General features: G+C 41.6%; 1 protein-coding gene across 1 annotated transcript in view; it reads right to left on the reverse strand.

Moving 5' to 3' along the window:
• Positions 1 to 228: 228 nt before the first annotated feature.
• The window catches only part of eno4 (enolase 4), a 106,749-nt gene continuing 90,410 nt past the window's right edge, over positions 229 to 16,567 (reverse strand). The window contains 4 exon segments of the mRNA XM_078565198.1: positions 229 to 756; positions 1,418 to 1,535; positions 2,728 to 2,795; positions 6,490 to 6,682. Coding sequence (XP_078421324.1) covers positions 668 to 756; positions 1,418 to 1,535; positions 2,728 to 2,795; positions 6,490 to 6,682 — 468 coding nt within the window. The 3' untranslated portion in view covers positions 229 to 667.

Here is a 16,567-nt window from a genome sequence, read left to right on the forward strand (position 1 = left end):
CAATAGTACTTTTAGTCTGGTGTTACAGTAGAAGTACTAAAATGTGAAATCTTGTCGTGTTATCATTTCAGCTATTAGAAGCTACTGGAAGTTTGAATTTTTTTTTCCAAAGTTATCACTTCTACATCATAACACATTGAAAAGTAAATATATAGTTCCCAACAGTCCAGTTTCCACTTGACTGGAATTATACTGTACCTGGTGCAAAAAGGCATGAGACTACCTTCTGGAGATAGTTTTCTTTAATGTACTTGGGATTCAAATCAAGGTCGATGCCAGAGTTACATTGTTATTTTTGCATCACTGGTCATCTGAAACTAATCTGTATCAACATGAAAGTGGCAGTGTAACTGTGCTCTGAAATTTCTCCAAACAACTTTCACACTTTCATCAACAGAATAATGTATTAACATTGTCTTCTGATAAGGAGAATGCTTATCATAAGAAAGTATAGTTTAATTGAAATGCTAACTACAAAATCAGTGGAATTATTTATATAATTTCATCAGCAATCAGCTTCCTTTACATATATTTGTATTTTCTTGGGGGCGGGGGGTTTCTTGGAAAATGGTTGGAGATTAAATTTAAAGGCTTCTTTTTTCATTTTGAAATTAAATAATGTTTAAAATAATGCAACTTCTGTTTGAATAAATAGAGCACCTAATACCTAATGTAATTGCTCAGATCCTGGCTTTACTGAGTCAGGATCAGGTTCCTCTTCACTGATGACAGGAAATTGATGCTCAGCTGCACAACCTGTAGAAAATGAAAGTTAAACCTAAGTAGGGCATTAGGCAAAGTCATGCTTTGAAAGTTCAGGTTTTGCAATATAAACTGATAGATAGTATTATCGACAAAGAACTAACAAACCAAAGCCTATTACATTTAGGTCAAACTTTTAAAAATGTATTATTAAAACCTAGCTCACAAAATGATCTGTTACATACTTGGATAATTATTTGATATGCTACAATTTGAGCTGACCTTTCCTTTTACAGTATTTAAGTAAATATTGGTTTATACTGAACACTCTCCAATTGAAAAATGTAAAGCATTCAACATTTACAGCTGTTTCAGGAGTGCAAACTCAATTATAATAATGCTGGCCTTCAAACTAGAGGGCTATTATTGATGAGAAAGTACTAAATTCGGTAGTACAATAATAAAATGAACCTAGATATAGTCTGCTGATTGAAGCCGATTTGGTATTTGTGTGTGCATCTAGTACCATTAAGTTGTCAGTTACATGGACCAGTGCAGCTTTTGCCAGATGCCTTCTTTTCTTTTGGATAGGGTGTGATTTGCTGACTCACAAGATTCTCATTCCCTCTAGCTGCGCAATTTCTGTCACTCCTCCCATAATCTTTGTCTCCCATTCTCTGAAAACTGAAAAGAAATAAAATGAAGCAGCTCATACCCAATGCTCCCCTCTGAGCCAATTCTTCCTCTATAGCCAGCAGACGGTTGTATTTTGCCACCCGCTCTCCATGACATAGACCTCCCAGTTTGATGAACCTGGCCCCCAGACCAACAGCCTGAAGGAATGAAAACAGACAAATGTGTTTAGTTGGAAGCTTTATGAAACAGGAGCAGACAAAAGCTGATTAATGATGGGGGATTTGTTTTAAACTGTGGTCGATGTTGAAGCCTTTGTTTGAACAAGTAATAATACATGGGAGAGTTCTTCTTATAAACAGTTATAGCTATATATGTAAAAAATTAAAAAGGGAAAGACATTAAAGGAAGGAGTATAAAGGAAATAGAGATACATTGCTGCCAAATTAATTTATTGAAAAGCATATTGAGCCACAATATCAGGAAAATTATCTATTGGCCCACCCAATCCTGTAAAAATTGATTTAGATACTTGGAAGTTATTGAAGAAAATCTTAACAACATAAAAGTGTGTTTTCTAACTTCTAAAGCATATTACTGAAATCTGGCAAAAATCAAAATCTAAGTACAAAATAGGTCTAAAATGTTAACATAGGTAATGAATTAAACTAACTTACTGTATTTCAATTCAGCTACCTACCTAATTTAAAGGGGAACGGAAACGCCCATAATATGTTTAAAGAAGCACACTATTTGATTATTTCTGAGTGTAAATGATTCAGCCACCATTTTGCACCTTGATTTTACCAGAATTACAGAAAGTTATCACGTTTTCCCATAATCATAATTCTGTGGGATGCAACAAGTGAATTTGATAGATTTAAAATGGCTAAACTGAGCCACTTGATCTACACAAATGAGATTTTTTTCACAAATTTGCATTGCCCAAGCAGAAATTGGAATTTTTCAATCTCCCTGACCACAAAATCTAAATAATCAATCGCTAAAACATGTAAAGGGATATGATTTCTTGAAAAGAAAATTGAAGTCCCTAAAATTAGAGTCCCAGACTATTCTAGGAATTTAATTACCCGTGATATTGGTGCTATACAGAAATTGAGTTGACAAGGTAAGACTCATTTCACAAAACTTAGACTTGGCTAAGAGAAAAGTGGCTCGATAAGAATTGAATTTGACACAATTATTCTATCTTCAGCATTCAATCTTCTTCCTCAATTGATTGAAACAAGATGCAGAATTTTCAGAGAGGAAGAATATTCCTTGCTAATGTTTGAAAGTTATAGTCATGGCAGGAAAATGACAAGAACATAGATAGCTATCTGTAAAAATGAAATGGTCTTGTATTCTATGATGGCAGTTCATATAGCTTACAATGTCTGCTATGCTGTCATCGATGGTCTCTACATCTGTCAAGCCTGGTATAAATCTGCACTCTTGTGCTGGAATATTTGAAAAAAAGATTTTAATTAGGTATTAATTTGCATTTAACATTGTCCCAAAGCAGATTGCCTGGTTTTCATACTAATCAATTTGATTATCTTAAACATAATGGTACTTTACAGAAAATATATTTACACTGCAATGTATCTTTAAATTATTGTGTCTAATGCCCATCAGTCTTTCAAAGGCATTATTTCAATAGTCGCACATTCATGGATCTAAAATCTGTGATTGGTTGAAATGTTCCCTTATCTAATGAGTTGTCAATTAAATATCTAACTAATTAAATGTAAATGAAACAAAAGTAGCAAAATGAACTAGTAAGGTAAGTGTATCTAACAGGTAGAAAGCCAAACAATTATGTCATTCATGTTTTTTTTTAAAAAACACTTCTACTCATGAACCAGCAAGCACCACAAAATTAACCAAAATGCACGTACATTTTTTCTGAATTCTCTTTAGTGGCCGTGCTCATAAATAATTCACAAAAAAACTCGGCTTACCCATACATTGTGGGGTGGCGGGGTGGAGGCGGGGGGGGGGGGGGGGTGGCGGGGGATGCAAATTTGCATTGGCCTATAGGGTGGAGCTGGTGATAGTGAATTAGCAGCGGATTTTACATTCTGCAAAATTTATATTTCTGACTTCAATGGAAGTTAAATGAATTAATATTATAGATAGAAATGGACAGGCTTGATCTAATAGCCATTACAGAGATGTGGTTGCTAAGTTTGAAACTAACTATACCTGCGTACTTAGCTTTTAGAAGAATGACTGACAATCTTAAATCGGTTGTCAGCGTAATTCTTCGCACACTGAGGATTATTTAGCAAGTATTGTCCAATCACGGAATCACATCTAATGTTGGACACTGTGTTTTCAGTTTTGCAAGCAGTGGCTGATTGGCTGTTGTCTGTACCTTGCCCGTTGCAGACAGCCAAATTACGCTAACAACCAATTTAAGATTGTCAGTCGGGCTCGCAGTGTGGTGCATTTGTGTGTACTGAAAGATATATTACTACATAGGGCCCCATTCTTTGTAGACAGAAAGAACATGTACACACTTTGTGCCTGTTTCAGCTAAACAAAATAGGTGACAGCCATTTGCTGGGTCATTCTTCATGGCCAATGCCTTGACCAATCAAAGTCAAGCTGCGGGATTTAAGTTTCAAATAATGCTTGGCAGTTAACTGTCAGTCACCATCAACTTGTGCATTCTCTATGGCAATGCCTCTACCAATAAGAGTCCACTTGCCAACGAATCTGCATTCTTTCCTCATAAAGCATAAATTTGGTGTCTCCCTTGGACTTTTATTCTTGCGAAATGTCCTGATGTGTGCAAAATGAAAAGCTTAGAGAAAAATGATTTTTTTTCAGCAATACTCAAGTTCAGTAGTACCAGATGACTGTTTGCATACCTCTACTGAGGTTATTCATTGGGATGTAAAATGACTGCATCATAGATGGAAAACATGAGTGCTTTAACTTCTTTATCATTATCTTCAATTCCTTTATTAAAACATGTACATTAAGTTCACTCTTGAATTTCAAACTACGTAAGTTCAAGCTAACATCCTATACAAGACCAGATCCCATTCATTTAATATCCCAATCCTTGCTAGCCTTCACTGGCTTACTGTGATCTAATGTACTGAATTTAAAATCTTTGTTTTTGTCTTCAAATGCCTCCTTGATCTCACACATTCTAACTTTGTAACCTCCTTCAACCTGGACCCTGCCTGCATATCCGCTCTCCAGCTGTGGTTAAAGAATAGAAAGTATTGCATTTATATAGTGTCTTTCATGACCACAGGAGGTCGCGAAGTGCTTTACAGCCAATGAAGTAGCTTTGAAGGGTCGGGCTGGATTTTTGTTTGGGTTCGGAGGCACGTTTCAGTCTGCAAATATTCACACTTTTTTTTTGGGAGGAAATCTGATTTTCCTCTGTATTCTGGACTCCACACAATTTTCCTCTGGCCTTTTTATGGGTCTAGAATGCCTAGTGTGCCATCCCTGCTGAGGTTGGGGTTCCCATTTTAAGTGGTGGACGAAAATTGGGTTTCCTCCCACACACTATTTTCATCTGTTGGTATAGGGTGCTGGAAGCCCAATAAAAGCACGCCAGGTTTGAGAGTTCGTGAAGAAAATAGAAAGCCTGCTGAGGAATCTGGAACATTCTGAAAGGTAAGTGTAAATAAGCATTTCACACCTTCAAATGTCACTATTAGGTGCTGTATTCTCTTGTGGATGTGCTTTTAATGCAGTGGTTAATCATAGGGATCTTTCCTGCAAAGGTAATTGACCCTTACTTTGGCCAGTCTTGTGTATTTGTTCACGTGCATTACAAGTGCTTTTCCAGTGGAGAAGGCACCATGATGCAGTGAAAATTTTTTTTAAATGACCTGTCAGCATAAGCTGTCATCTTTTCTACTGTGATTTAAATAGGTCTGGCTGATTAAAAAAAACTGCTTTAGACACTTAAAAAAATCTAACCATCTACTCCCTTACATTGATTGACAGACAGTCTGCTTTGAAGTTGAATGAGCACCTTCTGTTTATTCCTTCCCCAAGAGTTGTCTGTTGTTTGGATAGCTGTGGCCATAATGAATGCTTGGCTGAGTTTCAAGTGCTAATGGGTTTTGGCACAGTAGATATTCCATTCACTTGAGGATGAATGAGTTTCAAAAAATTGGAATAACAGGTTGTCCCTTTGACGTAGCTTCTGGTTTGTTGACAGAAATTAATGGGATTAAAGCATTGCAAGGTTTTTTCCACATGGCAGAATACATTTTTACTCAGCAATGATGTGAAAATTTTCATTAGATGTTGAGATTTTTCCCCAAGGAATGTAAAATATTTTCCATTGATATTGCATGGAATCTGAGGAATGTACATACTGCATACTAGGTGAGTGGCTTTGGAGGATATATGGGGCATAGAGATGGCATGGGGTGGCATGGGTGATCTGAAGGAGTATGGAGGATACATGGGGGCATAGAGGTGACATGGGGCAGCATGGTCCATCTGAGGCAGAATGGGTGGGCATGGGGGATGCATGAGAGGTGTGAGTGAGGTGAGGGATGAGGTTTAGGAGCTCTTTAAATACTATTCGGAGCTGGGATACTGTGTTGGAGAACCAAGGTGGTAACCAGCCCACCTCCACATCCCTCAGGCACTTCAGCGCGCCTCACAAACTGCACTGTGAACCTGACCCTAGTGTGAAAAGACAAAAATGGCATCTGAAGTCACATATAGGTTGGGTGTGCAGTTTGCAAGCTCAAAAGTTCACTGGTCAGGTTTTCCTGAGCCAAGAGGAAGATTTGGCCCATAGTCACTGTTGTAATATAATGTTGTAATGTTACAATGCATTACTCCCTCCCTCTACTGTACCATCATGTGATCATGACTCCATTCTTTGAACCTCCTTCTCTTAATTTCATTCAGTTTGCTATATCATTCCTCACCTTTGAAAGCCTTCACAAAATCTAATTCTTCAAGTGATTGGCCACTTCTAACCCTCCTTGAGACATTTTCTATCTTGGCCTAAACCAAGCTGGTGCTTATATTGTTGGTTCTTATGCGAGAGCAGGGTCCTGAATGCTCTTATTTTAATAAAATTGGAATTCATCAAGCTTATTGATAATTATTTTAAATCTAATGATGGTAATAACTTCTAGATTATAAATCACATACCTTCCATTAGTTTAGCTACTTGAACAAAGTTAGATATTGTAGTTTGATTGGTGTGTTTCAAGATCAAGCCACTGTATCGACTTTCACCCAGGCCATCTGTTATGAGCTTGTCTATTGACATTGAAGCAGCATCAGCCAAGAAATAGCACTGGGGACTAAGGAAGTAACACAGCTCACACCATTGCCCTTCATCCTGAGTAACAGAACAAATAGATATCGTTTTGTTGTAAAATAAGTGAAGATTAGTTCTCAGGTAAGCCTGATAATTAATAATACCTTGCATTTATATTGTCTTTAATGTAGTAAAATCTTCCAAGACAATTCACAGGAGGGTTTTCAAACTAAATGTGACACCAAGTCACATGATTTGGGCAAGTAAAGGCTTGGCCAAAAGGGAAGGTTTTAAGCAGTGACTTAAGGCAGGAAGGAGAAGTAGAAGTAGAGAGGCTTAAGGAAGGAATTACAAAGCTTAGGGCTTAGGCAGCTGAAAGAACAGCCACCAACAGTGGGGTAATGAAAATCAAGGACATGCAAGAGATTAGAATTGGGAAAAAGCAGAGATAATGGGCCAAATCTTCCAGTCTCCGGGTCGTAGGAGACTGAAGGCATGGCCGAGATACATGTCATGACCTTGTGGAAGTCCTAAAGTGCAGACTTCTGTGGGAGTTGCCCAGGAAGTTTCAACTTCTGATAAGCAATTCCCCTGCTCCTTGGGACCCCCATGAAGTCTTGGGACAGATCTTATGTACTTACCTAAACAGTTACCAAGGGAATATTAGACAAATTAAAACCTAGTCTAATTCTTGGGTGGTTCCAGAACTGCCCCCCCCTAATCACTTATGCTGAGCCTCGTATTACCAATGGCACTCCGACTTCACCTTGACCACCCCTCCCGACCATTCAACTTCTCCCCGACCCCCAACTAATCCCCTGACCTCCCAACTACCTCCCGAACCCCCCAAATAAGTGCCCAACTATTCTCCCGACCACCGACTATTATCCCGACTCCCCAACTACCCTCCTGACCAACCCAACAACTCTCCTGACCCCCTAAATTACCATCCCAACTACTCTCCCAACCGGCCTGACTAGTTACCCCCAAATTGACTACCCACTTGCCCACCTCACCAGCCCCTTACCCATTTCACCCACCTTCCCAATTCCTCACTAACTTACCCATCTATCCCCTATCCACCTACCCACTTACTCCTCACCCCTACCCACTTATCCACCTCACTCACTTACCAACTTTCCCACCTCAATCACCTACCCATTTACAGACCTCACTGACCTACCTGCTTTACCCACCTCACCCCACCCTCCCACTCACTAACATTCAGACTGGACATTTACACTTTTCATATGGCAGTTAGTGCCATTAAAAAGTGTTTACTTTGGCCGATGGTAAATGTTGTGTTGTTCAAATCCCAGAGGAAAGCTTGCCACCACTATATTTGCAATTTGTATGTTTCGAGATGCGGGCTTTGAATTCAGTAGTAATAAGACCACCAAGTCTTATAGGTTTTTACAAAATTAGGTTAAACATTAATTAATAAGAGAAATGATTTTAAGCACATACATATGTCTACAAATTACTACTATGATAACTTCTAAATCCCCTAATTAATCTGACTCCCTGTTACACCTCTATTGAGGCAACAGTAAAACATATAGATTTTAAAAGAGCAAGGCAAAGAAACATGATGCCCTGAACAATCCAATTTAAAGCGAGTTTTCTTAACTTCAGTTCGTTCTAGACAGCAGCTTGAGGCATAGATTTTGAAGGCTTGTTACCCTTGTTAGATCTTAAAATGCCTACCCTTGCACACAGCCTTCAATCCTTCATACATATTTTTCCCTTTGAATGCAAATTCCCATTGTTTCACTATGTCTTTGGATTTTATGTCCCTGATAATAAAAATTATCATAGTACCAATTTTATCAGTAATCTTTGGGAAAAATAAACTCACTGTTTCTGAACTTCACCTGGCTAGGTGACACATTTCACCCCTCCTTGGAAAACAATCTAGTCTGTTATTTAAAAACACAAATGTCCTTTTACACCTTACATTTTAAACTTCCCCCGTGTTTACCTACTTAACATTTCAAACCTAGCTCATCTTTTGTTACATCAAAGCCTCCAGACCAGCTGCCTTTAATCCAATTAAGTCACACACACACACAACTATTTTCCAATGACGTTATTATATCTTCCTGATGTCTGTCTTCCCCCTATTCTACTACGATCCGATGGAATTCTCTCAAGGAGGCTGTGCTCCACATTTCAGTGAGAGCTGGGTTTGGAAAACCCCAGTAGAAATGCAGAGCAATGTTGGGTCGGGCAAATTTCCGGATGCCACGGCAATCTGATGATGGTTGCCGCTCACCAGAAAATCCAAGCCCTTGGTTTTTATGGCTGGAGGAAAGTGAGAAGATTGGGAGGGATAAGGACATTGAAAACAAAGGTATTCAAGAATCGCACTGACCTTCCGCTCGCTGGCCCTGAATAATCTGTCTTCAGCAAAGGACTGAGCTTCATCCCCAAAAGCCCCTATCTCAATGAATTTCAAGCTCGGCAAAATGTTAAGCTCTTCTTTCATTACCCTCACCTCCACACTCACTTCTTTGGCCAGGACTCTCCTGCCAGCACAGTGGATCCTTTAACCCATCTTCAGTATTCTCCTTCCATCTGGACCCCTCCCTCTGGTCTCTTATCCTCTCTAGGATTTTTCATTGAGAACTGCCTGCCTAACATCAGCTGTCTCAATAAGCAGAATTTAATGGCTGCGGTGGTGGGCATGTCCACCAGCTGGAGAAATAGTGGCAGGCCCACCATGGCCTTTCCAGGCTCCCTGACCCATTTTAATGCCAATCAGGCACTGACCTGGTTGGCAATAGGGTCCTCGGGGCCTTCAGGGCAGATATCCCGCCTCTGAGAGCTGCCAGCCAATCAGAGGCTGGCAACTCTCCAGTACTGGCAGTGCCACTGGGCGTGGTGGCCACTGCAGTAGGGCCTGGGAGTAGGATCATCACTGGAGCCCTGGAGGAAAGGTAGGGAAGCCAGAATCATCTGAGCCACCCGGTGAGGACCCGACGAGAGGGGTCAGTTTAAGTGGCAAGAAGAGATCTTCCAGCGTGGGCGGCTCTTGCTGCTAACAGGTCTCTATTTTGGGCATGGGCTGCCCAAAACAAGGGATCACTCCACCCCTTGTACTTCTTTCAGTTTAATATACTATCTTTGCTGCTCATGATGTAGCCTTCTTTACATTGACGAGACCAAATGCTGATTGGGGGACCGTTTTGCAGAACACCTCCATTTAGTCTGCATGCATGACCCTGAACTTCCAGTTGCTTGTCATTTAATTCTCCACCTTGCTTTCATGATGATTTTTCTGTCCTCAGCCTCTGGCAGTGTGCAATGAAGCTCAAAGCAAGCTTGAGGAACAGCACCTCATCTTTTGACTGGCCATTTTACAGCCTTCTGGACTCAACATTGAGCTCAACAATTTTAGATTGTAACCACTGCCCTCATTTTGTTTCCTATTTCTTTGCTGGTTTTGTACTTTTTTCCTTCTTGTTTCTTTCTTTTTTTCCCCTATTTTTGCTTTTGGACACCAGGGGCTGGATTTTTGTTTCTGGGTCAGGACCCTGACACTGGGAGCATTTCTGGGCCCTGATCCCGCCATTAAGATTTTCAAGGCCAATTAGTGACTGATGGAATTTCACCGTCCAATCAGGAGTGGCAGAGGCAGGGGGCAAAGGAATGTGACAGACCCAATTCAAATGGGAACCGGCAGCCATTATGGTGGTTGCCAATTTATTTCACAATGGATGGAAAAGGAGATCAGTGGCCCAACACCAGGCTAGGTACACGTGCAAGGGCAGCCCCATGATTCACCAATGCCTCCCTAGAAGTTCTTTCAGAGGCAATGACACCATGGCAGAACATACTATTTCCAGAGAGCAGCAGGAGAAGATTCACTGGCCAGTTCAAGCATGCATAGCTGGAGGTGGCTCAGGTAGTGAGTAGCTGTAGCATTGTCAGGAAGACATGGGGACAGTATCAGAATGCTTCAATGACCTTCTGAGGACTAGCGAGGTGAGCGTAATGTTAGACCCAGATAACAGGCCTCCAGGCCTGTAGTTGCAAGCATACCTACGAACCTATCAGCCTGAGGGCACATAGTTCCCCTGAACATTGAAAACATGTGTGCTCAGGGCAATGATCAAAGATCTCATCACTGGCGATAGTGGAGGAGGCAACACTGAGGGTAATAACATTGCCTGTATTAGTACTGCTGAAAGTAGCGAAGGAGGACACTATGGCCCTAACTCTCACGGTCTTGAGCTTGCAGGAGAAAAGAGCACACAATGTTCATTCAGGTGGCAGAGTGCTCCATCTAGCGATTCTGATGTCCATGGAGGAAGCAGTCCTTGACACGACTAGGGTGGAACTGGATCAGGGAGTGGGCAATGGCAAGATGTGAGTCTGTCCAAGACAGGGTGAAAGGATTTGAATATCTCCTCCGAGGTTTCTTCCATGCCAAAGCATAATATCTATTGGCCTGCTTCAGCTCTGCAGATGCAGCTGCTCACAGAGGCGATTTAGCATAACCACTTTAGAACGTCTTCCACAGGGCTAGTTGTGGAGGGGAAGCAAATGCAAGCTGGAGCATTGTAACCATCATCATCAGAGGAGGAAGAAGTGAGTGAGTAAGCCTGCACCATCACATCACACAGTCAAGAGCACACTCCACCAGCGCAGAACTTTTCAAATTCGATGGGGTTTCAAGCGATCTTAGAATGGGTAGCACATCACCTCCTGAGTGAAGGGGGCAGAGGCAGCTGTGGGGATTCCCTCTCAAAGGATGGAGGACAATTACAGCTATGCTCAGTTGGGTGGAGGTGAACAGCCTCGGGGTGAACACAAGGTAGGTATTTCTGGACCAGCAGCGTGAGATGTCTACCCACATGTCAGAGCTCCCTGAGATGGTACAGAGTTACGGACAGAAAATTCAAGGGTCATTCATCACATGCACCGCTATGTCTCAGGCTTTTGAGCACTTGAGCTCCTCCATTGAGAGAGTGGCCAACCTCGTGGAGAGCCATATGCAGCATCACTCTAAGTTGATGCAAGACCAGCACAATGATATGCACAAAATGTATGACAAGCTCTGTAGCATTCACCAGTCAGTGGTACCAATGGTGCAAAGATGCATGGAGTGAATGCTTGTTGTGTCACACCTGGTGGTTCAATCTGAAGATTAAGCACTCCACAAAAGGGCTGAAAGCTTGATCAGAGATGATGTTGAGGGAGGCCTACCCCTCATGAGACACTGTCATCATCATCCGCCACCTTGGCCCCTTTGACTGAGCAACCATCTACACAGCAAGGTCCTGTGATGAAAGCTGCACCTGCATTGATGCCAGTGGAGTAGCTTTGGAGGTACATCCGCTGGCAGCTCCAAGACAAGAATGACTGTTATGGGCATCTCAGCTGCATACAGCCACAAGCGAGCAGGCTGCCACCACCTCATCTCCAGCTACAGGGGCAGCACCCGACAGGGGAAACCATGGATGCAAGGCTCTGCGTTGGTAATTTCACTTCATGGCTCATTTGGATGATGTGTTATGTTTGTGTAAAGTACCAAAGACTCAGTACAATGAAAATGTTGTTTGAGCCCAGACTTGTGTACACCCAATCTTTGTCATCAAGGCAAAAGAAAGAAAGAGTGGGGAAATGACACACAGGTGTGTGCTTGGGGTAAATGTGTGCTTGTGTGACTTGTGATTCATTCAATGTGGGGACCAATGGAAGTATTTTGCGTTGTGTGCACGATGGATGCACTCTCTCATTCAGATGAAGGTGAGTATAAACATCAAGTGCATTGCAGCGTGAGCTGCTATCAGGAGAGACCTTCCTGAATTACAGCTGCCTGAGCTACTCTGCTATCGTGGTCAATGCCTTGACCACTGATTGGGACCTGTGGAATGCCTTGCGATGCAAGGACACTGTCTTCCACTGTCTCCCACTGTCTCCTCCTCCTCTGCAGAAATGTTTTTCTCATCTGCTTTTCCCTCCAGATCTGCACCTCTCCAGAGGGCCATGTTATGGAAACCACAGCAGCCTACCACAATGCAAGAGTGGGGCCACTAACAGTGAGAGAGTGCAAGAGCAGTAGCGGGGCTATTAAAAGCGAGAGAGTATGAGAGGATCAGTGGGGCCATTAACAGTGAGAGATTGTGAGAGCAACAGCAGGCCACTAACAGTGAGTGTGCGCAAGATAAACAGCAGGGCTATTAATAGTGAGAGTATGCGAGAGCAGGAGCAAAGCCATTAACAGCGAAAGAGTGCAAGAGGAGCAGTGGACCAATGTGCCACCAGGAGCCAGTCAGAGCCCACATTTGGATAGAAAAATCAAGGTGTTACATCACAGGGAAGTAGGTAGGTGAGTGGTTGGTGAGCATTTCCTATTTATCTTATCTTAATAAGGCAATAAACCGATGAGTCTTATCTTTCTCTTTTAAAAGTAAGTTCTTATTACTACCAGTAATATCAATGTTCCTGGGTCAAAATCCTGGAACTCCCTCCCTAACAGCACTGAAGGTGTACCTGTACCACATGGACTGCCGCGGTTCAAGAAGGTAGCTCACCACCACCTTCTCAAGGGCAATTCAGGATGGGCAATAAATGCTGGCCTAGCCAGTAATGCCCACATCCCATGAATGAATAAATTTTTCAAAAGGTGGATTAAACATTAGTAGGGTTTATCAATATTAGTAAGACTTATTAGTATTGGGAAGGTTTATAAATAGTAGTAAGGTTTATTAGTATTGATAAAGGCTTTTATGGAGTACTAAGATTTATTAGGAGTAACAAGGATATTAACGAACAGAGAAATGGCATGGTTGTTCCAACCTCTATAGTGCACATTGTGTGCTACGTGGGAACTCCAGGATACTTCCTGTATCCCGGATAACCATTTGTGCAGCAAGTGTCATCAGTTGTAGCAGCTTGAGCCTTGGGTTTCAGAACTTGAGCAGCAGCTGGCATCACTGCAGCACATCTGTGAGGTTGAGAGCTTCGTGGATAGCACATTTATACATGTGGTCACCCTGTAGCTTAAAAGTATGCAGGGAGAAGGGGAATGGGTGACCAACAGACAGTAGAGTAGAAACAAGCAGGTAATTCAGGAAGCCCCTGAGTGTATTCCACTCTGCAACCAGTATTCAGTTCTAAATAATGATGAGAGTGATGGTGCATCTGGTGAGTGCAAGCAGAGCCAAGTTCATGTAAGCACAGATGGCTCAGCTGTACAAAGGGTTATAAGGAAGACTGGAAAAACAATAGTGATAGGTGATTTGACAGTTAGAGGAATAATAGGCATTTCTGTGGCTGTAGACATGAATCCAGGATGGTTTGCTGCCTTTCTGGTGCCAGGGTCAAGAATGTCACTAAGTGCAGGGGGGAGGGTGAACAGCCAGCAGCCATGGTCCATATAAGTACAAACGACATAGAAAGAGGAATGTGGTCCTGCAGCCAGAATTTAGTATAGCAATAGGAGGAGAAAGGTATTAATGCATGGCTGGAAAGATGGTGCAGGAGGGATTTTTAGATTCATGGGACATTGAGACCAGCTCTGGGGGAGATGGAACCTGTACAGGCCAGATGGGTTGCAACTAAATAGAGCCGGTGGACTGATTTCCTTGTGGGGTGATTTGCTATTGCTACTTGGGAGTATTTAAACTAACTTGGCAGGGGTGTGGGAACCAGGAGGTATACCAAGGTGCACAGGGGAGGGATAGGTAGCACTAAGATAAAGAATAGTAAGCTAACAGGTGGAGTTAAAGTAAGGGAGAAATTAATAAAATCTAAATCAGGATTACTGTGCGCGTATGTGAATACATGGTAAATAACATTGGTAAGTTACAGGTGCAGATTGCCATGTGGAAATACAATGTGGCTGTAACAGAGACCTGGCTCAAAGAAGGGCAGGGCTGGGTGTTAAATATTCCTGGAAACAAGCTGTTCAGGAAAGATAGGAAAGGAAGAAGAGGAGGAGGGATGGTGGTATTGATTAAGGAGAGCATTGCAGTGCTAGAGAAAGTGGATGTTCCAGAGGGGTCGAGGACACAAATCTATTTGGATAGAGCTAAGGAACAAAAAAGGTGCAATTACATTTCTCAGTGTAGTTTATATGCCAGCAACTAGTAGAAAGGATGTAGAGGAATAAATTTGCAAGGAAATTAGAGTGAGTTGTAAACATTTTAGAGTAGTTATTAAGGGGGACATTCATTATCTGAATATACTGGGATAGTAGTAGTATAGAAGGCAGAGAGGGCAAGAGTTCCATGTGTGTTCAGGAAAACTTTCTACAGTAGTATGTTTCCAGACCAATGAGAAAGGAGGCACTGCTAGATCTGGTTGTTGGAAATTGGGCGTCCAAGTGGATCAAATGTCAGTAGGAGAACATTTACGGGACAGGGATCATTGTATCATGAGGTCGAAAATGACTATGGAAATGGACAAAGAACAATCCAGAGAATGAATAATTAACTGGGGAAAGGCCAACTTTAATAAGGTAAGAACAGATCTGGGCTGAATAAATTGAAGTCAAAGGTTCGCAGGAGAAACAGTAGCTGAACAATGGGCTACCTTCAAGGAAGAGATAGTTCGGGCACAGTAAAGGTATATTCCCTCATAAGAGAAAGGTAGAGCAATTAAAGTCACAACTCCCGGGATGACAAAAGAGATAGAAATTAAGATAAAGAAGAAAATGTGTGCTTATTACAGATGTCAGATAGAAAATACAATTGAGAACAGGCTGAATATAGAAGGTTCAGAGGGGAGGTGAAAAAGCAAATAAGAGAAGCAAAGAGAGAGTATGAAAAGAGACTGGCAGCCAACATAAAAGGGAATCCCAAAGTCTTCTATAGACATATAAATAGCAAAAGGGTGGTAAAGGGAGTAGTAGGTCCAATTAGGGACCAAAAAGGGGATTTACACATGGAGGAACAGGACATAGCTTAGGTATTAAATGAATATTTTGCATCTGACTTTATCAAGGAAGAAGATGCTACCCAAGACATTGTGAACTAGGAGGTAATTAAGACACAAGATGGCTTAAAATTAATAAGGAGGAGGTATTGGATAGGCTGTCTGTACTTAAAGTTGATAGGGCACCAGGATCAGATGAGATGCACCCAAGGATATTGAGGAAAGTGAGAATGGAAATTGCGAAGGCACTGGCCATAAATTTTCAGACTTCCTTAGACTCAGGGGTGGTGCCAGAGTTCTGGAGAATTTCAAACGTTACACCCTTATTCAAAAAAAGGGTGCAATCATAAGTTCAGCATCTACAAGCCAATCAGATTAAAGTTTGAAGTTTAACTTCATTGGTGGGGAAAATTCTGGAAGTAATAATCTGGAACAAAATTAATAGTCACATAGACAAATGCAGGTCAATTAAGCAAAGCCAGCTTGGATTTCTTAAGGGAAAGTTGTGTTTAACTCACTTGCTGGAGTTATTTGAAGAGGTAACAGAGAGGGTTGATAAGGGCAATGTTGTTGATGCAGTGTATGTGGACTCCAAAAGGCAGTTGATACAGTGCCACGCAAGAGACTTGTGAACAAAGTTATAGCTCATGGAATAAAAGGGACAGTAGCAATATGGATACAAAATTGGCTGAGTGACAAGAAAGCGAGTAATGATTAATGGATGCTTTTCAGGTTGGAGGAAGGTTGGGACCCTTGCTTTACCTGATATATATTAATGACCTAGACCTTGGTGTATGGTGTGAAGTTGACAGATGATATGAAACTTGGAAGCATTGTGAACTGTGAGGAGGATAGTAAAGAACTTCAAAAGGGCGCAGTGAAATGGGCAGACAGGTGGCAGATGAATTCTATGCGGAGAAATGTGAAGTGATTCATTTAGGTAGCAAGAAAATATAGAGACAATATAAAATAAAGGATACAATTCTAAAGGGGCAGAGGACCTGGGTGTATATGTATTTAAGTCATTGAAGGTGGTAGGACATGTTGAGAGAGTGGTAAATAAAGCAAACAGTATCTTAG

This window comes from Cetorhinus maximus, chromosome 20 (assembly GCF_964194155.1).
Source record: "Cetorhinus maximus chromosome 20, sCetMax3.hap1.1, whole genome shotgun sequence".
NCBI classification, from domain to species: Eukaryota; Metazoa; Chordata; class Chondrichthyes; order Lamniformes; family Cetorhinidae; genus Cetorhinus; species Cetorhinus maximus.